At 55.4% G+C, this 24,006-nt stretch overlaps 1 protein-coding gene across 1 annotated transcript; it reads right to left on the bottom strand.

The window, feature by feature from the left end:
- Positions 1 to 396: 396 nt before the first annotated feature.
- ING5 (inhibitor of growth family member 5) lies at positions 397 to 17,212 on the bottom strand. The gene is made up of 8 exons (XM_070787094.1): positions 17,096 to 17,212; positions 14,909 to 14,980; positions 9,572 to 9,738; positions 8,212 to 8,323; positions 7,956 to 8,049; positions 5,307 to 5,442; positions 5,101 to 5,162; positions 397 to 3,459 (listed from the first exon to the last, which is right to left on the bottom strand). The coding sequence occupies exons 1-8, from the start codon at positions 17,130 to 17,132 to the stop codon at positions 3,417 to 3,419; spliced, it is 723 nt and encodes a 240-aa protein (XP_070643195.1). The 5' UTR covers positions 17,133 to 17,212; the 3' UTR covers positions 397 to 3,416.
- Between the last annotated feature and the right edge of the window lie 6,794 nt (positions 17,213 to 24,006).

Here is a 24,006-nt window from a genome sequence, read left to right as displayed (position 1 = left end):
TGGGTGCCCAGCCATGCTTTCACCGTGGTGACGGAGCTGGCTTTCTGGATGCGGACTGTTAGCACTCGTCAAGGAAATGTCCTCAGAGAGGTTTAGTTCCCACAGGGCCCTGGCACCCAAGCAGGTCTAGAAGGCGAAGCTTCTGTTCCAGAGGAGACACCTTATGCCCCTAGGAAGCGACCCCCAGTGCCCTCATTAAGAACATGTCTTTCTCATGAGCTTGGGACCGCCTTCGGACGCCATGAGACAGCTGAGGCCCAGGATCCCACCCAGGCCCCGGCGGGACTCACCCACTCTGCCCACTGCACGCCCCCTTCAAGAGTCCACACGGCATCCGGTCCCAGCTCTCGACACGATGCTGAAGTCTTATTTCCAGAAATGATGCACTCTCAAATGTTTGTTCCAAAAAATACTTTATTCGTTAAACAATATATCCATCATCTATAACATGATCCAAAAATACAGATATACATCTTTACATCATTTAATAAAAAGATTTACAATATTTCTTTCTTTTACAAAGAGAACATCAATAATAATTCCTTGAAAACACAACGTAACGTTCAGGTTAAAGCTGCACCATCTTTTTGGATGAGATGTGGTAAGATGAACACCACAGATACATACCAGCGGGGAGGAAACTTCACAGAGCTCTCTCCTGAATGAGAACGCTTTTCTTAGACTTCCCACTTTAAAATTCCTCTCGGCACAGGTAATGAAGACCAACCACACTGTTCACAAAAAGCCGAGGAAAGCCTGAAACGCTAAGTGTCCCAGCCCCGCACAGGGCAGTCCCTGGCACGCGGGGAAGCTGCTCCTTGGACAGTGTTATTGCTCGAAGCAGTCCTGGCCGAGGGCTGCCGGCGACGGGTCAGGAGGCAGGACTGACAGGCGGCCGGCCAGTGCCCCACACGCCCCCGCAACTGCCCAGGAGCTGCATCCGGAAGGCTGCCGCCTTGGGGCAGACGGGGGCTGCCCAGCTCAGGTGGCCCTGCCAGCACCAGGATCGCGTCCGCCTGCTCAGGGGCCCAGCCCGCGGCAGGGACGGTCACAGGCCTTGTGTGCCAGCCATGAGCCCCTCAAGCTCCGCCGCAGAGGCGGGGGCACGGCTTAACACCTGCTCCTACTACGCAGCGCATGCTCTCCTGCGGGAAAACCAGTGGATGTTTCAACCACTGCTGACGGGTACGAGCAGCACTGGAGACGGACGGCGCCGCTTCTCTGCACGAGAAGCCTCTTCCCTCACAAGCAGACCCCAAGGACCCTGGGGGCCCGCGCCCTCGCTGGCTCAGGAATGCTGCGGCAGTGCCAGCCTGCCCCCGGCGCCAGCGCCCGAGACCAGCGAGCGTCTCATCCTGACGGGGGCGGCAGGCAAGGGGCGAGCAGCGCGGGCCGGGACGCTCCCGACCACAGGGCCTCCCCCGCATCTTCCGCCTCGCGGGCAGCGGCATGGTCAGGAGGCATTCGGCCGGGGCCCAAAAACGTCCCGGGGACCCTCTCTCTCCTGCTCGTGTTTTCCATTTTCTCCAAAGCTACGTGCATGTTATTTCAGTGATATTACTGTAACCAGCAAAAGTAAACACTGGAAACATATAAGCACAGAAACTTTCCCAAAAAGGTGCACAGATGGCACGTTACCTGGTGACAAGCAGGGCAACACCAGCCAACTTTAAACGAAAGCTTCCGGCAGGGAAGTCAGTCACCCTCCTGGGGAACGGCCAGGGCGGCAGGCACCCCGCTGAGGCTCAGGACCGCCGTCCACCTGCGTCCACAAATCCCCCGTCCCGTGGGCACAGTGGTGTGAATGGGTGGAAGATGAAATGAGCGTATGAGGAATCACCACAAGTGTACTGTACTTACCTATCTTCTCCACAAAAACTGGTAAAGGAGTGAAAAAAAACTTTTCCACAATTTACTCCCCTAATCTTTAAACATCCATGCTAACAAAAACCTAAGTTACTAAACACCAACTCCCCCAGGGTTTCCGGCCAAGGCAGAGGCTGAGGGTGCCAGCGGGCCCTTCCTCAGGAACGTTGCGTGGCCGGGACGAGCCCGGGGCCGAGGGGCAGCTGCGGCCAGACCCCGCACCGGCCCACGGGAGCCCCGGGGCCACACGCTGCACAGACCGCCCGCCGCCTCCCAGCTCCCTCTGGCGAGGACTGGGTCAGACGCAGGGCGCGCGGATGCAGACCCAGGGTGGCCCCCGTCGCCTGCCGGATGGTAGCTGCCCCGCGGGCAGTGGCCCCACAGGACACGGCCTCTGTGGCTCCTGCCCGCTGTCTCCTCTCTCGGAAGCGCACAGGACGGGCGGCCGTCAGGGGGAAGCAGGTGGGTTCCTGTCGATGGCCCTCCTCACAGACAGGATGCGCTTTGTCCACGCCGGGAAGCTGGGCCTCTAGTCTGTCGCGGACCCCGGGCCTGAGGCAGAGCCACCATGCCCACCGTCTTCCAAACACACGCCTGGACGGCCTCAGGGGACAGGGCGCCTGCAGAAGCCACGCAGGGCGTCCACGCCTGGACCACCCACACTGTGACCAGCAAGGCGGGTCCAAGACCACGTGCTGATTGGGGAGTAAAGACACGTGGGTTTCCTCACTTCATGCAGAACTGCTCCTGCGGCCTGGGAGGCTCAGAAATCACATCACATAATAGTCACCTCTCAGTCTAAGCGGCTGACCTGCTGTGCAAGTCAGCAGGCCTCAGGTCAGCTCCCGGCAGCCTGGGCTCACTTCATACTCACACAGACCACTATCTTCACGCTACCACGGTAACTCATCTTCACAGCACAGAGTCGGAATTCCCGGAGAAACGGGCCATCGGCCCTCCGCTGGACCGTCTCTTATCCGTTCTGGTCACGGCACCCACAGCCCGTTTGCTAGTGGTGAGTTGTTTACTCCGGAAAGAAAACCCCTCATGGAGGGAACAGGCAGTTCAAACGCAAAGGCAGTGCACAGCGAGGCGGAACCCCCGGGGAGAGCTGGCACTTCCGGGCGCACCCTGGGCTCCCAGCAAGGCTCAGAGGTGCCCGCGGTGGCACCGGGGCCTTGGCAAGCCGCCCCAGGAAGCCAGCCAGACGCCAGGGCTCATGGCTCCAAATGCGACGTGACGGCAGTGCACCAGCCACGCACCCCACGGAGTCCCGGGGCCACCAGGGGTGACCACCGTGCTCAGGGCCTGGGGTCTGTACAAAAGTCACGAGATCTGAGTCACTGTGGCAAGTCCCCTAAGATTGCTTCTCTGTGCAACAGGGCTCAGGTGGCTTCTCGTCTGTTCAAGGAAACATCCAGAATGACAACTGGCCGTTGAGTTATTAAATATCGTTGGAAACAAGGTAGTTTTAAAATAAATGTAAAATATTGCAACATGAATGAGGGAACACGCTAACGCGCTCGTCTTGCCCAGCGTCCGCCCCGGCCTCACTTCTTCTTCCTCCTCTCCTGAACACAGCGGGGACAGAACCTGTGACGAGAAAGGCGCCGTCAGGGGCCCTGGAAGGCGGGAGGCCAGGCCCCATCTCCCGGTCTCCCGGGACAGCGGGACGCTGTGGCCACGGTGCCGGCACGGAGACCCAGACGCAGATGGCGCAACCCTGCCGTGGGGGAAGGTCTGCCCGACGTCCGTGCTGAGGCCAGGGAAGACCCGAGTCAGCGAGCGAGCGGCGTGCACACACGAGCACTCCTGTCGCCCAAGCTCACCAGCGCTCCCGGTGCGAGGACAGGGCCCCTGGGACCACACAGGAAGCGAGCACTCGAGGGGGCACGCTGGAGGTGCCAGGCAGCCCCACCAGGCAGGCGCAGACCCCTGCCCTGCCCCAGGGGGCTCAGCGGCCCCACGACCCTGTGCACACAGGTTCCCGAGGCCCCTCCTGGGGAACAGCTGACGCAACTACGATGCGGCCTCCCGAACCCTGGCTCCCAGCACTTGGTCTGGGGCCTGAGCGCAGCCCGCCCGCCCCGGGGTGGGGGGCCAGAAGCCTCACTGCACTGAGGGTCACAGAGCACAGGCTCGGATGCAGGCTCAGGACGCAGACCAGGTGGGAAGCCGCCTGTACTCTGCCCCCTCTGAAGGGAGACAGGGAGGCCAAGGGTCAAGCGGCTGGTGGGTGGGCCCCACCCCACCCGGCCCCGCCCCACGTCCGCCCAGCGTGTGCTGCTCCCTGAACCACGCCCACACAGTAGGGAACAATCTTCTAGCACCTACCAGCAAAGTCCTGCAAACAACTCAAACCCACCACGTCCAAAATCAAACCCAAGTCGCCCTGCCTGCCTCCCGCCCCAGAGCTAGCCCACACTCCCCTTCTTCCCGGGGGGCTCAGCACAGGACCCCACCCCATCCCACACTGAGCCTGCTCCGGGCCACCAGATTCCACTGGCTCTGCCTGCCAGGGCCTGGCCGGGTGGACACCACGCGTGGCTCTGAGATGTGCCCGCACCCCCTGCCCAGCCGTCCACTGCAGGCAGATGACGCGGACGTCCCTCAAGCAGCCCATGCTCCGTGTCCACACACGGTGTCACTGGAGGGAGCCGGGCACAGGTGGAAGCACGGAGGGCAGCGTCCCCAGGCCTGTGCTCGGCCCAGCCAGTGGGACCAGGCTCTCACACACGGCAGAGCTGCGGCCGCCCACACCTCCCCCGGGACAGAGGCCCCGGCTCCAGGGGCGCCCAGCCCGAGCCTGGCCCTCAGCTGCCATCAGAGCTTCCCCAGGGAGAGTCCTTCCTGCCTTGTCTAGACCTACAGTCACCTCTGCCTCCCTCGAGAGCCAGAGCGGCTGCTGTCGGAGGGAGGCCCACCTTGCACAAGGCGGGGGTCAGGGCGCCAGCAGCCGTCCCCACCCACGGCTCCTCACACCCGGGTTCCACATCCGCGGGTTCCGCCCACCAGGGAGCTCGCGGTACTGTGGTATTTACCACTGAGAAACAGCCGCGTGGAAGTGGTACAAACCCATGTGACTCGAGGTCACTGTCACACAGGGGTGATGACAGCCACAACCCTGGGTAAGGCAGGCAGCTGTGCCTCTGCAGCTCAGCCCCGGGCACCAGGACGGGCGCAGCAGGCAGGCCCCCCCACCCAGCCCACAAACAAGGCTGGCGCCATACTGACCATTTTCCTTTGGGCTTCGTGGTCAGGTCCACACAGGCAAAGTGAAACCACTCGATGGGGCACTGCAGGGAGAGGGAGCAAGCGGTCAGTGCCGCCCACCCGCCGCCCACCCACCTGGCCTGCGGCCCGCACTCTCGTACAGAGGAGGCGGTCAGTGCCGCCCTCCCGCCCGCTGCCCAGCCCGGCCCGGCCCGGCCCATGCTCACGTCCGGGTTGTCGCAGCCGATCATCTCCCCGTAGGACACCTGGTGGCAGAGGCAGTAGGTGGGCTCGTTCGGGTCCACGGGCATGTCCAGCACATCAGAGGGGTGCACAGATAGGATGGTGTCGGTGAACTCCGACCTGCGGGGGCGACAGGCGGGGGGTTGGGGACAAACTGACCCCAAGGGCGCCCGGCAAGGGTGCGGCCAAGCAGCGCGGGCCGGTGTGGGGCAGGCGTTCACGTGTGCAGAGCAGTCGCCCAGCGAGCAGGCCTGCTCCAGCCCCACCCCTGCCCTAAGGCCGACGGCATGACCACCAGTGCGACACCCGAGAGCACCCCCGAGCCCACCCGGATACCCGGAGTCCGTGCAGCCCTGCAGCTCCGCCCACCGCCCGACTCCACTGGCACCTTCAGCCCAGAGCTGCAGGCGACCTTGCCCCCAGCCTCCCCTGGGCTCTGCCTCTCGGGAACCAAGCAGCACCAGAGCCACCCCATCCTCGGGGCCACTTCACCTGCTGGCCCCAGGAAGCAGCCCACCACACCCGGGCCCCCCGAGCAGCCCAGCCAGACCAGGGCTGCCCGCACCACTCCCAAGCCCCCGCAGCACCCAGGCCACCCCCAAGACCGCTGCCCATGGCACCACAGCTGCAGGGAGGGAAGGGGCTCGGGGGGAATCGACTCATGTGGGTTTCAGCCTTCTAAAAAAATCCCATGAGCTCAGTGAGTGAAACAGTACTTTCCCATCAGTACAGAAGGAAAACCCTCCCTCCCTTACCCCCAGGTAAAAAGTACAGGCGTGTTCAGATATTCATCTGCTAAAGAGATGGCGCATCACAGGAAGAACCAGCAAAGGGAAAGCTAAGAGGCAGCGGCCGACCAGGCGACGTGAAGGCACCGACCGGGTAAACGGAAGGGATCCAGGTCCCAGAGTGACTGACTGCCTGCCCCTTCCTCGGGCACCGCGCCCCAGTCAGCTGCACCCCGGCCCCCTGACACGGCCCACGCCGGCAGGGACGCTCTGAGGCCTCCTCTGTGAGGACTCTGTATCCATCTCTGAGAAGAGACTTCCTCTCTGTAAACATCAGAGAGACGTAGCTCGACCCGGGGCTTTCCAACTGCTTCAAGCACAGCCACAGACGGGCCCGCCGGCCAGGGGGCTCTCTCTCGGCCTGCGGGGTCCTGTGCTCGGCCAGGCGGCCACGGGGATGATGCGGTTCAGGAGGGCCACTGGGCCCAGCCTCCTCACCGAGGGCTCCGGCCATGTCGCCCCCGACGGCCCCAGCTCACCCGCTGTGATACGGACAGCGGCCAAGGGAACGCTGCGGGCCCTCAGGGTGCTGGGACCACGGGGCTCACCCGGGCTCTGCGCGGCCAGGCACGTGCCCCCCGGGGAGGCGCCCCTGCACTCGGGAGCCGGAGTCTCATCCCTCCAAGGGGACTCGTGGAGACAAAGGGACACAAGAGGATGCCCGCCTGATCCCAGGTCCTGAGCAGGAAGGAGCAGGAAGCCCTGCCACCACGGGGAAAGGTAAGCCCGCACACCACCGCGTCATGGGTACAGACACGCGAGGGCTGTGGAGGGCGGGGGGCAGGCAGCACCTGCTGGGTGCAGCGGAGGCCTTGCTGCCCACGGGACCGCTCTGACACCGCAGGACCTGCCCACAGCCACACCCACGGTCCATCTACCGAACCCTGCCACACAGAGGCTGCAGAGCCCAGCCCCTGGACTCCAACCAGCCAGCTTCCCAGGCCCCGTGACCAACCCGGGTAGCAGCAGGAGAGCCTCGCCCGCAGGCGGCAGACAGGCGCTGTGGCTTCCCCGCCTCACCACCTTCCCACCAGCCCCCACCCAGCTCCGTCCACCTGCGCCGCACGAGGGCGAGCCCTCTGGGAAGCGCAGGCGCTGCCATCTCCACGACCTGCGTACGCCCGCAAGATCAGACGAGGAGAAAACCGTGTGCCCTAAGGAACCAAGAACACAGGAGTGGTCACCAGGAGGGCTTTTCTGCTGGGTCAGCGGTAAAGAAGCCGCCTGCCAACGCAGCAGACATGGGTTTGATCCCTAGTCGGCAGGTTCTTGCCTGGGAAATCCCATGGACAGAAAAGCCTGGTGGGCAGAGTCCACAGGGTTGTAGAGAGTCAGACATGATATAAGAGGCTAAACACCACCAACCAGGAGGTGCGTGTGCAAAAAGCATCAAATGCACAGCAGACTGGGTGTTTAGATGAACAAAGAAGGGCTTTAGATACATGTTACGGAAGAAGCGTAACTAAGACATTCATGTATGGAGACGTTTCAAAACAGAACTAAAATCTGTAAAACAAAAAAAAGGAGTCAAATGATGTTCTAGAACAAAAATCACAATATGTGAAATTAACAGCTGATCCTTGAGCAACATGGGTCTGAACTGGGTGATTCCACCTATGTGTAGATTTTTTTCAGTAAATACGTGCTACAGTATTATGTGACCCTTGGATGTGGAACCTCGGATTCAGAAGGATATCAGATCAGCACACCTAACACAGGTGAGGGGGGAGGGGCCACGGCACACCTGCTCAGGTGAGCACGTCTGCAGCCTCAGCAGTAACTGGTGGTGTCATCCTGAGCAAACACCAACGTTCTCTGGGGAGAAAGAAAAAAAGCACCTCTCACCCTCCTTTATGCTTCTTCTTCTTTGGGGTGTCATCTTCTGAGGTCCTCCGACCACGACCCCTGGAGCCCCTCTTTTCTTTCTGACCTCGACCTTCTGAAACAAGAAAGACCCCAACTTTGTTCACAGAATTCCTGAGGCAGGACAAGGTTTACCCAAATAAAGTATTTACCATGACATCCCTAACACACTTATCAGACAAAACGCTTCAAAACTCCAAGGTTAACAGTAACAAAACGAAGAAAAATTAAGACTTGCTTTTTAGCCCCCGTCCTCCAGCACTCTCGAAGTCGCTGCCCTCCAGCTTGTCCTTCAGGTCCGCCTCAAAGCGAGCCAGGTCTGCATCCAGCCTCCGGATGTGCTTGTCCACCTGCACGGAAGGACACTCACACAATCCGCGTGGCTCTCAGGGCAAAACGCCCTGGGAATCACAAACGTTCCCAGCGTCAGCCAGAGAATGCTGTCTGCCCTAGGCTGAGTCCTGAATTAACGAAGCTCTGCTAGAACAAGGCCCACTACTTCCTAGTTGATGCAAAGGTCTTTTTTCCCCACATATGACCCATCAACAGAATAAAGCCTGCTGCTGCTAAGTCGCTTCAGTTGTGTCCGACTCTGTGCGACCTCATGGACTGCAGCCCACCAGGCTCCCCTGTCCCTGGGATTTTCCAGGCAAGAGTACTGGAGTGGGGTGCCATTGCCTTCTCCGAGAATAAAGCCTACTGGGGAGAAAACCTTGAAGGGATGAGAAACAGCTGTGAGACGTGGAGTAAGGGCTAAGGACACTAGATACCGAAACTTAACGTAAAATGTGAAGTGTGCACAGGTCCTTAAGGAGAAAACGACTTAAGTTCTAGGTTCCGGATGGAGCTGGAAGGAAGGAGAAAGAGGTGGGACATCACCCGTCACCCATGACCACACAGGATAACAAGGGAGGGGACGCTCCTGCTGAGCAGCTGCAGGGTCATCACAAGAAAAGCGCCTGCCGGCAGTGACGGCCACCCATCGCCCCCTGTGGCAGCTTCCCAAGCGGGAACCACATGGCCCCGTCAGAGTGAACCAGAGTCCTCAGCTTCGTTACACAGCTGAGAAAATGGGAGTGCCTTAAGGATGCTGATCCCACCGAACTCTCAGGAAGACAGGCTGCTTACTCAAAGGACTTACTGCTTTACAGCATCAAAACCCCAAACATAAGCATTAAGCTCTCCTTCGAGAGGCTTCTTTCTCAAACACAACTGAATTCGGGCTTTGATAAATCACTATTTCTTGCTGTGGGAGGTGAGGATGGGGCACCTCAGACAGAACCCCATATGTGCCACTTCATGAGCCTCAAGTGAGGCAGACCTGAGAGGGAGGTCGCCAGAGCAAGCCCTAGGGCCTCACCTAAAGCTGATAAAAACAAACAGCAAAAATATATATATATACACACACATAACTGAACCAGCCGAAAGGCCGCAGAGCACGAGACTACACCAACGCCCCTGGGAGGCAGGTCCCTCCACGGCGCACCTTCGCGAGCTGCATCGCTCGGCCCCAGCCTGGCCTCTGCCTGCCCTGCCGCTCTGGGCAGCGTTCCCCGCCGCGTGGGGCGCGGCGTGTGCCTGGGGCAGCCCGCACGCACCATCTCATAGGTCTGCATGGCCAGCTGCACCTTGTCGTCGCTGTACTCCTTGCACTTGTTGTAGGCGCTCTGGATCTTCTGCAGGTGCTCCACTCGCTGGTCCGAGGAAAGAGTCTTCACGGTAGAGATGTACTCTGCAGCCAGGATGTCAATCTCAGCTTTCTTATCTGAGAGAGAAATGGTTGAAGAGCTATTTCCCGCGTGCGATCCAGGACAAGCTCACCAGACCGGCAACCAATAAAGCCTGACGATGGCAAGTTCCAGCCAAGAAGTAGTTGGCTCAAACTGGCTGCCTGTTGTGGCAAGGGGAACAGCCTTCCCAGACACTGCAGGTCAGGGCCGCGGGCAGACACCCCGACCGGGGCAGGGTGCCCAGGACAACCCAGTGTATGCTGCTGCCCAGCAAGGGCTCACTGTGCCTCCCTGGGCTCTCAAGAGTCCCTGTTTGAATAAATGATGTGCTCACCTCACCTGTGACCAGCATGCTACTGTCAGGGACATACCCTAAAGATTCGGAGGCCAGGATACACATGGGAAAATGGCCTTAACTACAGATAACAGGAAACAACTCAAACGTCAAATCTAGGATAAAACAGATAAATAAGCTGCAGTCCATTCACAGAAGAGAGCACTGCTGCTGCTGCTGCTGCTGCTAAGTCGCTTCAGTAGTGTCCGGCTCTGTGCAACCCCATAGATGGCAGCCACCAGGCTTCTCTGTCCCTGGGACTCTCCAGGCAAGAACACTGGAGTGGGTTGCCATTTCATTCTCCAATGCATGCAAGTGAAAAGTGAAAGTGAAAGCACTCAGTCGTGCCCGACTCTCAGCACTGCCCAGCAGTAAAAAGACACGACAACACCGGCCAATCCCACCAAGAAAAGCACGACGCAGGAAAACACACACAATGTGACGATTCCATGGTCGTTAAGGGTGGAGACAGACGAAGGCGTTAATGCTTCAGTGTAGAGACGAAAAGACCATCCTTGCAGGTGATAACTCAGGGTGCACTCCTCAGGGGAAGAGGGCCTACTCAGGAGTCTCACAGGCCGTGGGCACCAGGGGCTCTATTTCTCCATCTGGGGAAAGGGTCTCTGGGTATTATTTGCTAAGCAATTTATAAATGTTTAAACCACTTCAGTAATCTTGCCTTGAGAACCCCATGAACAGGAAAAGGCAAAAAGATAGGACACTGAAAGATGAACTCCCCAGGTCGGTAGGTGCCCAATATGCTACTGGAGATCAGTGGGAAAATAACTCCAGATAGAATGAAGGGATGGAGCCAAGGCAAAAATAACACCCAGTTGTGGATGTGACTGGTGATGGAAGCATGGTCCGATGCTGTAAAGAGCAATATAGCTTAGGAACCTGGAATGTTAGGTCCATGAATCAAGGCAAACTGGAAGTGGTCAACCAGGAGATGGCAAGGGTGAACATCGACATTCTAGGAATCAGAGAACTAAAATAGACTGGAATGGGTGAATTTAACTCAGATGACCATTATATCTACTACTACGGGCAGGAATCCCTCAGAAGAAATGGGGTGGCCCTCATGGTCAACAAAAGAGTCAGTGATGCAGTACTTGGATGCAATCTCAAGAACAAGAGAATGATCTCTGTTCGTTTCCAAGGCATACCATTCAATATCACAGTAATCCAAGTCTATGCCCCAACCAGTAACACTGAAGAAGCTGAAGTTGAATGGTTCTATGAAGACCTACAAGACCTTTTAGAACTAACACCCAAAAAAGATGTCCTTTTTATTACAGGGGACTGGAATGCAAAGTAGGAAGTCAAGAAACACCTGGAGTAACAGGCAAATTTGGCCTTGGAATACGGAATGAAGCAGGGCAAAGGCTAATAGAGTTTTGCCAAGAGAACGCACTGGTCATAGCAAACACCCTCTTCCAACAACACAAGAGAAGACTCTACACATGGACATCACCAGATGGTCAACACCGAAATCAGATTGATTATATTCTTTGCAGCCAAAGATGAAGAAGCTCTGTATAGTCAGCAAAAACAAGACCGGGAGTGGACTGTGGCCCAGATCATGAACTCCTTACTGCAAAATTCAGACTTAAATTGAAGAAAGTGGGGAAAACCACTAGACCATTCAGGTATGACCTAAATCAAATTGCTTATGATTATACAGTGGAAGTGAGAAATAGATTTAAGGGACTAGATCTGATAGACAGAGTACCTGAGGAACTATGGACTGAGGTTTGTGACATTGTACAGGAGACAGGGAACAAGACAATCCCCATGCAAAAGAAATGCAAAAAAGCAAAATGGCTGTCTGAGGAGGTCTTACAAATAGCTGTGAAAAGAAAAGAAGCAAAAAATAAAGGAGAAAAGCAAAGATTTGAATGCAGAGTTCCTTTGAAAAGCAAGGAGAGATAAGAAAGCTTTCCTCAATGATCAATGAAAGAAACAGAGGAAAACAACAGGATGGGAAACACTAGAGATACCAAGGGAACACTTCATGCAAAGATGGGCTCGATAAAGGACAAAAATGGTATGGATCTAATAGAAGCAGAAGATATTAAGAGATGGTAAGAATAGACAGAAGAACTGTACAAAAAAGATCTTCACAACCCAGATAATCATGATGCTGTGATCACTCACCTAGAGCCAGACATCCTGGAATGTGAAGTCAAGTGGGCCTTAGGAAGCATCACTACGAACAAAGCTAGTGCAGGTGATGGAATTCCAGTTGAGCTATTTCAAATCCTAAGATGCCGTTAAACTGCTGCACTCAATATGCCAGCAAATTTGGAAAACTCAGCAGTGGCCATAGGACTGAAAAGTCCATTTTCATTCCAATCCCAAAGAAAGGCAATGCCAAAGAATGCTCAAACTACCGCACAATTGCACTCATCTCACATGCTAGTAAAGTCATGCTCAGAATTCTCCAAGCCAGGCTTCAGCAATATGTGAACCATGAACTTTCAGATGTTCAAGCTGGATTTAGAAAAGGCAGAGGAACCAGAGATCAAATTGCCAACATCTGCTGCATCATCGAAAAAGCAAGAGAGTTCCAGAAAAACATCTATTTCTGCTTTATTGACTATACCAAAGCCTTTGACTGTGTGGATCACAATAAACTGTGGAAAATTCTGAAAGAGATGGGAACACCAGACCACCTGATCTGCCTCTTGAGAAACCTATATGCAGGTCAGGAAACAACAGTTAGAACTGGACTTGGAACAACAGACTGGTTCCAAATAAGAAAAGAAGTATGTCAAGGCTATATATTGTCACCCTGTTTATTTAACTTCTATGCAGAGTACATCATGAGAAACGCTGGGCTGGATGAAGCACAAGCTTGAATCAAGATTGCCGGGAGAAATATCAATAACCTCAGATATGCAGATGACACCACCCTTATGGCAGAAAGTGAAGAGGAACTAAAGAGCCTCTTGTTGAAAGTGAAAGAGGAGACTGAAGAGGTTGGCTTAAAGCTCAACATTCAGAAAACTAACATCATGGCGTCTGGTCCCATCACTTCATGGCAAATAGATGGAGAAACAGTGGCAGACTTTACTTCTTGGGGCTGCAAAATCATTGTGGATGGTGACTGCAGCCATGAAATTAAAAGACGCTTACTCCTTGGAAGGAAAGTTATGACCAACCTAGACAGCATGTTAAAGAGCAGAGACATTACTTTGCCAACAAAGATCCGTCTAGTCAAGGCTATGGTTTTTCCTGTGGTCATGTATGGATGTGAGAGTTGGACTATAAAGAAAGCTGAGCACAGAAGAACTGATGCTTCTGAACTGTGGTGTTGGAGAGGACTCTTGAGAGTCCCTTGGACTGCAAGGAGATCCAACCAGTCCACCCTAAAGGAGATCAGTCCTGAGTGTTCATTGGAAGGACTGATGTTGAAGCTGAAACTCCAATATTTGGCCACCTGATGTGAAGAGCTGACTCACTGGAAAAGACCCTGATGTTGGGAAAGATTGAAGGTGGGAGAAGGGGACGACAGAGGATGAGATGGCTGGATGGCATCACTGACTTGATGGGCATGATCTGAGTGAACTCCGGCAGTGGTGACGGACAGGGAGGCCTGGCGTGCTGCAGTCCATGGGGTCGCAAAGAGTCTTAACACGACTGAGTGACTGAGCTGAAATGAACGCTTATTTCTGAATGTAAGTGGTCTATCTCACAATAAAATACGTCTCTGTATTCACTACTCAGAAGGCTGTACCTCAGTCAAAAACCAGTTATTCCAATATCATAAAGTATATGCCCAACACGATGTGTGAAAAAAGTGTCCATACCCAAGCACATCATCAAATGTAAAACGTCACAGATAAAGAGAAAAGTGGAAATAAAGATCACATCTTCAAAGCATCAGGAATGCAAACGACAGTGGCCGTCTCAGTCGCCACGCGGAGACGACACAGCAGCACCTGCTGCGCTCTGGGGGAAATGCCCGTCAATCTGGGATTCTATACCCAGCCAACTGCTCGCTGCTGCAGTTTCAGATACGCAACATTATTCACCTTCCTCTCTACCCTTTTCCCAGGAGCTCCCAGAGAAAAGGCTCCCCTGAAACAAAGGGGCAAATCAAGACACAGCACGCTTAGCAACCTAGCAAACAGGGCTCCGCGTGGAGGAGCAGCAGAGGGAGGAAGGCCTGGGGCAAGGCGTGCACAGCAGACCCGCCGGTGAGCTGCGGCGGCCGCGTGTGGGACACACAGAGGCCTGGCAGGTGCCTGGCGCAGCGCACCGGGAACGTGGGAGACCAGCCGAGCAGCAGAGCAGGGAGGGACGCCGAGAGAAAGTCAGGCCAGACAGGGCGCGTGCGCACAGCAGATGGTCCGCTACCAACACAGGGGCCCTGACGCACGCAGCGTCAGTACAACGTGAACCCCGGCCCACGACACCCAGGGGACGCACACAGCGTCAGTACAGCGTGAACCCCGGCCCACGACACCCAGGGGATGGCGGGAAGGAGCTGTGTGCACATGAGCTGGCTGGGCGCAACCAGAGACGTCAATCTTCACTTTCTGTAATAATCGAACAGCTAAGTCTAAAACCAAAAGGAAATAAAGTAAGAAATGCAGCAAAAATGAGCTGCTTAGAAATAAGGAGTTACATACCAAAAGATCCAAGAGCGCTGTATAACTATATATATATCTATAACTATACACACAGAGTGAAACGAGAAGTCTTTTAAAGAGAAGGTAACAAACACTTTAACTGCAAGGAGGGGACTAGGGTTATAACGAAGAAACGTAGGAGCACCAGGGACTCCATCTGATTGCACAGACCCGGCACTCTCTCTGAGACATGACCCCACGCCCGCAGCACCACGCCCAGGGCCCTGCACCCACCTTCCGTCCTCTGGTCCAGCTCTCGCATCAGCTGGAAGTTCCTCTGAAGCTCACAGGGAAGGTTCTCGATACCTGAAACACAGACACAGCAGGACAAACACTCACCTTCCAAGCTTCACACCTCAAGGCTACAAGGGATAAGCCCACTCCAGCTTCTGTTTCTTAGGGTTCGGAAACAAGAAGAATCAGGGTATCTTTTTCCAGGGACGTGCTCTGAACACTGAACACACCCTGGTACAGGCTGACGTGCTTGAGCGCCGGTCAGAAACTCAAGAAGTCAGAGTCAAACAGAGGACAGAGGGCGCCCACGAGACCTTCCCACCCCAGACCCCATGCCACTCCTCCCTTGCAGACACCCCCTCCCAGCGAATAAGCCCAAACCCCGGGGTCCTCCTCCAACTTGACTCTGAACTTGGGGCACCGGGAAGTGCCAACCCGGGCTGCGTGGGGGAACGTGATACAAAGATGGAGCTGCCCAACACAGAGGCACTGGCCACACGGGGCTCCTGAGCACCTGAAATGGGGCCAGTACCACAGATGGACTGAGTTTCCCATTTTACGAGAGTTTATTTAAAATCAAACAGACCAGGAGGGGCAGCACAGTGACAACCCTGCACCACACTGGTCTGCTGTCCCCACTGCCAGGCTCCTGGTCCAGGCCAAGCCCGCCCCCTGCCTGCAGCCAGGATGGGCCCCTCTCATCAAACAAAGTTGCTGCTTAAGCCCCAGGGCTCCCCGGCTCAGCAGACAGCAAGCGGAGCCCTCAGAGCCTCTCTGTGGGATCCCCCCAGGGTTCCCACAGCAGCAGTGCCCCTGCACCTCAGATGTGCTAGGCTCCTTCATGACCTTTAAACTCCAGTGAATGTTTAAAAACTCCACCTGCCCCATCTGAGAGCGTGTCCCAGGAAAATTCCTGGTGCTTAGGGAGTGAGCAGGGGCTTCTGTCCCCAAGCCTTCACACGGTGCCCCGCAAAGGCCAGGAATCATATTCCTCGGACTCTCCTCGTGGGACCCACCAGAAAGCACCAGGAAAGAGGAGGGTAAGCCACAGTGCCCACCCCCCCCCAGGCACCTGGGTGCTCTCCCACCCAGGACCTGTGTTCAGGCTGGGCAAGGACTGGGTGATCCCTGTGGATCACCACAGTCTTCTCCAGAGAAGTTCAATCCCTACTCTCAACAACCTCACGTGGGGGTCTGGGGGCTGTGAAAATTCCCAGTACAGCACAGTGCTCTAGAGCCATGGGGCCCAACACCCACCAGCCTCCCCCTCCCCAGGCCATGCCCCAGCGTAGGCCAGACTGGAGTCAGAACGAAGGACTCCAATGCGGGATCGCCGCTATCAAGCAAGAGACCTTAACAAGCTACGTGGCTTCTGCAGGCAGCATCACATGCTCTGTGAAATGTGGAGGAAAAAAGCCACCTGCTCAGGAGTTCTCCAGAGAGGACATGTGCAACGCGTCGGGACATCTGGCCACGACGATGACCCCTGCCTTGAACACCTTAACCCAGGCCAGTAAGTAGCGCCCCCAGCCCCTGGGCACGGACCGGTACCCTCAGTGACCCTCTGCGCCTGCATGCCTTGCAGACAGATGCACGAACTGAGGCCTGGAAGTGAGGCACAAGCTAGGTCACAGCACAAGCAGGCACAGAACCCAGAACCCCGAGGCCCTGGGACCCCCAAACCCGACTCAGAGTCCCAGGCGATTGGGACTCAACCATTGGTGGGCCAGTCCCGCCCCCAAGGCGGGCTGGGCTCGGAGGGGCGGGGCCTGGCCAGAGGGGGCGGGCCCGACAGGGAGGTGAGCGGAGCCCAGCCGATAAGGGGAGGGGCCCCGCCCAGGAGGCTGGGTTCAAGGACGGGGAGGGCGGGGCCTGCAAGAAGGTGGGCGTGGCCGTCGGCAAGGCGGGGCCGGGCCGCCCGAGCCCCGCCCCGCGTCTCCGGCCCCGCCCCGCCGTGACGCACCTGGAATTGGCGCGGCCGTGCCGGCGGTGCCCTGCGCCGCCCGCCCCGCGCCCCTCCCTCGCCGCCCCGCCCGCCCCGCGCGCCCCCGCCGCCCCCGCCGCCTTCCGGCCGCCCCGCCGCCCCCGCGTGCCCCGGGGCCCGCGCGCGGAGCCCGGCGCTCGGGGAAGCGCGGCAGGGGCGGCGGGGCGCGGGCGGCGGGCCGGGGCGGTGCGCGGGGCGCTTACTGTCCAGGTAGTGCTCCAAGTACATGGCGGTCGCCATCTTCGTCCGCGGCCGCGCTCCGGGTCTGCGCGGGCGGCGGCGCCGCGAGGGCCGGGGGCGGGGCCGTCTAGTCACTATTAATGAGCCGCGCGCGCTGATTGGGCGCCGGCCGGGCGGGGCCCCCGCCTCGGCTTCCGGCCGGGCCGCGCGCGACCTCGCGCGGGGGCTGGGCGGGCTGGGCGGCCCTGGCGGGCGGGCGGGCCGGGTGCTCGGCCGAGGGCCCGGGAGCGCGCGTAGCGCCTGGAGGGGCGACTTCCGGGGCCCGCGGGCCCGGAGCCTGCGATTCCCCGGGCCGCCTGGCGGGGGCCGGCGTTCTAAACCCCAGGCGGACATGTAAAAGGGGGAACGCGTTCACTGTTTTGCCAGCTTTACCTGCATTATACAAAGTCAGGCTGTAGGGAAATGTACAGCTTCCCCACTCCCGGAGGCGCGGGCCTGCGATCGTCTTGCTCACCCTTCGATCCAAGTGATACCAATGTTTGTGCAACGATCCCCGCTCCATTTAATGCTTGGTGTGAAAATTCACACGCACGCTCCCGTGCACTGTTGCACACCACCCCTATTTTATTGTTTCGAGTAGATAAGTGTTTTTATTAATAGAGTTTATTTTTAGAGCAGTTTTTGGGTCTCAGAAAAATTGACAAGAAAATACAAGAGTTCTTATACACCCCTTCCACGCATACACAGTTTTCCTTAAGAACATTTTCCATGGCTGGGGCACATTTATTACAATTGATGAAATAGTATTGATACATTATTATTAAGGTTTCCTTGCTAGCTCTGGTAAAGAACCCACCTGCAAATGCAGAAGACCCCGCTTCGATCTCTGGGTCGAGAAGATCCACTGGAGAAGGAAATGGCAACCCACTCCAGTATTCTTGCCATGGGACGTCCCATGGACAGAGGAGCCTGGCTGGCTACACTACATAGGGTCACAAAGGAGTCGGGCGCAACTTAGCGACTAAACAGCAACAAAAAGAAGTCCGTGGTTTACATTAGGCTTCAGTCTGCGTTGGGCATTTATGTTAAGTGGCACCCATTACAGTGTCAAATGTAACAGTTGCTCTGCCCTAAAAATCAGCTGCTTCTCCGTTCTCCCTACTGGGGAACCCCTGGGAAACGCTAATCCTTTCACTGTCTCTAGTTCTGCCGTTCTCAGAATGTCATATAGTTGAAATCATAGAACGTGTAGCCCTTTCAGATTGGCTTCTTTCACCTAGTAACATGCATTTTAAGTTTCCTCCATTCCTTTTCATGACCGGACAGCTTCTTTTATTAAAAAAAAAAATATATATATATATATTCATTTGACTGCGTCACGTATTGCAGTACTTGGAATCTTCATTGCGGATCTTTCCTTGTGGTGCACAGACTCTAGTTGTGTCTCTTGGGCTCAGTACTTGCAGGAAGCAGACTTTGTTGTTCCACAGCAGGTGGGAATATTAGTTCCCTGACCAGGGATTGAACCCAGATCCCTTGTATTGCAAGGCAGATCGTCAACCGTTGGACCAAGAGGGAAGTCGTGCTCATCTCTTAACACTAGAAATCATCTCCTTGTCTGTACCACAGTTTATTCTTCACATATTGCTTGCGTCCAAGTTCTGTCAATTAGGAATAAAGCTCCTATAACCACGGTCAGGTTTTTGGGTGCACACACTTCAATTCCTTTGGATAAATACCAAGAACTGTAATTGCTGGATCAGACTGTAATGTTTAGCCTTGTAAGAAACTGCCAAACGGTCTTCCACAAAGAGCTGTACCATTTTGTATTTCTACCAACAATGGATGAGAGTTCCTGTGGCTGCACATCTTCACCAGCATTTTGTGTCATTAGTGTTTTGGTTTTGGGCCGTGAAAAAGACGTGTAGCGGTATCTCCTTTTATTTCCAATTCTGGAAAGCCTGGTGTGCTGCAGTCCATGGGGTCACAAAGAGCTGGACATGATTTAGCGACTGAACAATGACATGCGGTGTTGGGAACCTTTTCACATGCATATTGCCACCTGTATGTCTCTGGTGAGGCGTCTGTTCAGATTTTCTGCCCAGTTTTTAAAATTGAGCTGTTGGGCTTCTTAACTGGTGAGTCATACTATCCAGTTTTCTACCATTTACATTTTTAACTTAATATTCTTCGCAAATTCTGGACAGTTCAGTTCAGTCGCTCAGTTGTGTCTGACTCTTTGCGACCCCATGAACCACAGCCCGCCAGGCCTCCCTGTCCATCACCAACTCCCGGAGTCCACCCAGACTCATGTGCACTGAGTCAGCGATGCCATCCAGCCATCTCATGTCTTACTCAGTTTGATGTCATCCTGGTTACTAGCCGTGTTTCACTGGGTCACTATACCTACTTTAACAGACGCCTTACAGAGGAACACTGTTTTGATGGTTTCCCGTTTCTCATTACCATAAGTGTTCTGGTGAATATTTTTCATACAGTTGTTTGTATCTGTCCTGGTTACCTACTGCTACATAATATACCTGTAAACTTAGTCGTCTAAAAGAAACATTTTATTCGAGCTAACAGCTTTTATAGTCAGGCGTCCCAGCAAGGCTCGGTTGGGTTATTGTTTTGTTCTGTGCAATATGATAGAGATCTCCAGAGCGGCTAGAAGGTGGCGTTCAACTGGTACCTGCACCAGAGCACCTAGAGTGCGGCCTCTCCAGCCCAGAGCTTCTACAGAGTTCTGAGAGGCCCCGGTGGAAGCTGCCCGACTCTGTGACCTCACCTGGGTCATCCCAAGACGACACCTCACCACATTCTGTTGGTCAAGTGAGTCCCTGGGGCCAACCCAGACTCCGGGGGAGGGGACAGTAGACCCGTATCTCTCAAGGGAGGAGCAGCACTGTTGTGGCTGTATTAATCGGCACATCGTCTTATTAGTTCTTTAAGGTTAATGCTCAGAAATTGTATTGCTGGCTCAGAGGGCATGTTGTAAGTGCTGCTATTTCTAAACGCACTGGCCGAGGGGACAGTTAAACTGACACTCAACCAAGAATGTGTCTAGTACAGTGAGCCCTAGACTGCATCAGCTGTATTATCTTTGCTTAACATGATATGGGGGGCGGGGGGGAGAACCTCAGTGTTTGTGTCTCTTTGATTTTAAGCGTGGCTAAGCAGATTTTCACAATTTGTTGGCTGTTTGTAGTTATTCTCTCACGGTACGTTCTTCACCGTCATCTGTGGAGAAACGAAGGGTAGTGGCCTTCACATATCAAAGACACAAACAATCTGTCTTCTTTCATTCACATAAGAAGACTTGATGAATTCTCTTACACAGACCATTTTGTTGTTTAGTCGCTAAGTCATGTCCGACTCCTTTGCGACCCCACGGACTATAGCCCGCCAGGCTCCTCTGCCCGTGAGATTTCCCAGGCAAGGATACTGGAGTGGGCTGCCATTTCGTTCTCCAGGGGATCCTCCCGACCCAGGAATTTAAACCCACATCTTCTGCACAGGCAGGCAGATTCTTTACCACTAAGCCACCAGGGAAGCCCAAAGACCATTTTAGAAACTGCAAAGATGAGCGATGACTCTCTCACTATTGTCAGCTGAAGAAAAAAACTGTGCAACCTAAACATTAAGAATTAAGTTTCATGTGGAGGACTGAGACACTGCTTCGAGGAGGCGAGGAAGGGACCAGGGTATGTGAGAGTTTTTGAGCAAAAACCGCGTAGTCAAAACATGAAAAGAGCACTGTTGATTAACCAGACATCGCAAGTCGATGTTGATTAACCAGACATCGCGAGTCGGTTCAACGCTTTTCTGTGTATGGGAAGATGCGAGCGTGGGCTCCTTGGACTCACTCCTCTGGTGTGCGCCTTAATTCTCTGGGGCCAGGATCCTGCTTCTCAGGGGCAGCTGCAGCTGCTGCTGGCTTGACAGTTGCCACGTCCTTTGTTGACTGATACGGCAGGCAGCATTTTTCATCCCTGCTTTTTATTTCTATGTGCTCTGGATAAATCTTTGATAACAGATTTCACACTTAGGACTACTGACATTCAGCCCAGTAGGCCTGTGCTGGGGGCGGGGGGGTGGCGGAGGTGCTCTCCTGTGCTTGTCGAGGGCGAGCAGCACCCTGGGCCTCTCACACTCGATACTGTCAGACCTGCACCCCAAGTCGTGATGGTTGGAATGTCCCCCAGCTGAGAGCCGGTGCTTGAGGGTAAGGCTAAGCTACTCTAGCAGAGAAACCCACCCAAACTCAGTAGCACAGAAAAGATGGAACTTTACTTCTTCTGGAACAGTCCAGGAGGCGGGCAGCCATGTTCCACGGGGTCACTCAGAGACCTGGACTCCTCCCAGCGTGGCATCTGCCCCCAAAGGGCCTTGCCATTGTCTCCTCAGTGAAGGCTGGAAACGTGAAGACAGGACTGGGGGCGAGGCAGAGGCACAGTCTGCCGTGTGAAGGAGACAACCATGGCTGCTCGCGGCTCCCGGGCAGGAACTTAGCCACCGGGCCATGTCTACATGCGGGCAAGGCTGGGACGTGGCATCCCACAGGGCAGTGGTGTGCCCAGCGCATCTCGTTCTTCTGCAAGTACGCGAGTGCTGCAGACTGAATACCCCCCTCAGAATTCACAGGCTGAATCCCTGAACCCGCAGTGCGACTGTGTTTGAGCGATAATTGAGGAAGAGAAACCAGACCTGTCCACATTTGTGCAGCGGCAGGCTGTGTGAGGACTCAGTGAGAATGGTCATCCGCATGCAACCCAGAGGGAGACATCAGGCAGGCTGTGTGAGGACTCAGTGAGAATGGTCATCCGCATGCAACCCAGAGGGAGACATCAGGCAGGCTGTGTGAGGACTCAGTGAGAATGGTCATCCGCATGCAACCCAGAGGGAGACATCAGGCAGGCTGTGTGAGGACTCAGTGAGAATGGTCATCCGCATGCAACGCAGAGGGACACATCAGCCCTCTTGGCACCTTGAACTTGGACCTCCAGAACTGTGAGGAAAATGTTCTGTTTAAGCTACCCAGTTTGTGGCATTTTGTTCTTGCAACCCAGCTGAGACAGGGAGAGGTTTTGATGGATAGCAGTAAAGACTGAGCGATTCCTGGGATGGAAGGCCCATCACCAAGCAACAGGCACAGTCAGGGCTCTAGGGCCTCTGCTGCTGCTGCTAAGTTGCTTCAGTCGTGTCCGACTCTGTGCGACCCCAGAGACGGCAGCCCACCAGGTTCCCCCGTCCCTGGGATTCTCCAGGCAAGAACACTGGAGTGGGTTGCCATTTCCTTCTCCAGTGCATGAAAGTGAAAAGTGAAAGTGAAGTCGCTCAGTTGTGGCCCACTCTTAGCGACCCCATGGACTGCAGCCTACCAGGCTCCTCCGTCCATGGAATTTTCCAGGCAAGAGTACTGGCCTCTACTTAATGGAAAGTCTCAAACCCACAAAAGCAGAGAGAACCTAACAGACTCCATGTGCCCATGGGCCAGTTTCAGCAATCACCAACTTCCCTTCACCCGCCTCCATGCACGTGCAGGCCCAGCACCCTAGCCAGGATCTCCTGCACAAAGCAGATGTGCTCCGCCCACCTGTCAGGCCTCCCTGGTGGACTCGCACTGCTCAGGGGAGACTGTGCTAAAAATCTGCCACTGTGCTAAAAATCTGTCAGTGAAGCAGGGCAGAGGAACGGGACACACAGATGCCTAGGCTCTCCTACTCCTGTGTCAGGGGTGCGAGGTCAGGACCGGATGCGTGGAGGTGCTGCAGTCACCCTGTGGCTGAGGGATAAGCTAAGGGAACTGGTGAGTTGCCGACCCAGCATCCGAGATCACTAGCAGCAGAAAGAGTTCTTGGCTGCCTAACTCTGGACTCTGTGTTATGTGAGATAACTAGACATCCCAATGATTTAGGCCCATGAAGCTGGCATTCCAGCTGTTGGTGGTGTTCAGCCACTGAGTGCTGCTTCTTTTAGCTAAGTAAGAAATTTCACTGTACGTTTGCTAGTATTTCCTGCTATTAAAAGGGCATCCACGGCTCCCCAGCATGCAGGGGCAGACCAGCCAGGCTGCCCCGCCCCCATTTCCATGGGTGACCAGGAAGGCTGAGCTCTCACAAGCTGAGGTACTGCCGGTGTTCCTGCCTGTCAGCCTGATGAGTTCATCCTGCTGATGTGGTATAAGGCTGTCCAACCTCAGGAGGGTGTCTAAGCCCATCATCCTTTTGAAGGCAAGATGTAAATTTCAAAACAAGTTAATCTAAGGCAATATTGTGCTGTTAGCGTATCAGCGACCTTTTGTAGATTGTACCGCAGTAACAAAAGACCCCAAAGTCGCGGAGGACTCGGCTCAAAATTCTTTATTTCTAGCTGGTGCTCCCTGTTCGCGGCACTGGTGTAGGTTGGCTGTGTTCATTCCAGAATCCAGGGTGAAAAAGCAGCCGTAATTGTGCAACTGCAGTTCTCAGACTGGGGACTGGAAAAGGGAGGTGGTGACCTGCACAACAACTTTCTTCCTGAAAGTCGGCTCTGGTTACTTTGCAAGTTCAATATGAAGGACGAAAGCCAATAATTGGGAATAACGGAATCTACCACCCTTCCAGGGTCCACAACCCCATCAAACAAGGGCCCATCAGGAAAACGGAAAGCTACCTCAGGGGTCTTGGGTCACAGCGAAATCAGGGGCTTGTACAAGTGAGGTGGGGGTTGCCACGACCTCAGCCCCAACACTGAGGTGGACCGTCTGTAGCTCGCGGGGGTCCGCGGCTGCCCGTAGTCCCCTCGGCCGCCTCTCGTCCGGGGAGCTGGCGCTTCCCGAGGACTCCCTGGAGAGCAGCCCTAAAGTCCACGGCCACATTTCTGGCCGTCTCCGGAGTTCTCCGCGGCCAACTCGAGCGTGCGAGTAAGTTCTGGGAAACGCGGCTCCCAGAAC

Source organism: Bos indicus, chromosome 3 (genome assembly GCF_029378745.1).
Source record: "Bos indicus isolate NIAB-ARS_2022 breed Sahiwal x Tharparkar chromosome 3, NIAB-ARS_B.indTharparkar_mat_pri_1.0, whole genome shotgun sequence".
NCBI lineage: Eukaryota > Metazoa > Chordata > Mammalia > Artiodactyla > Bovidae > Bos > Bos indicus.
Note: the sequence above shows the minus strand (reverse complement) of the source record. Positions and strands in the feature narration are given on the sequence as shown.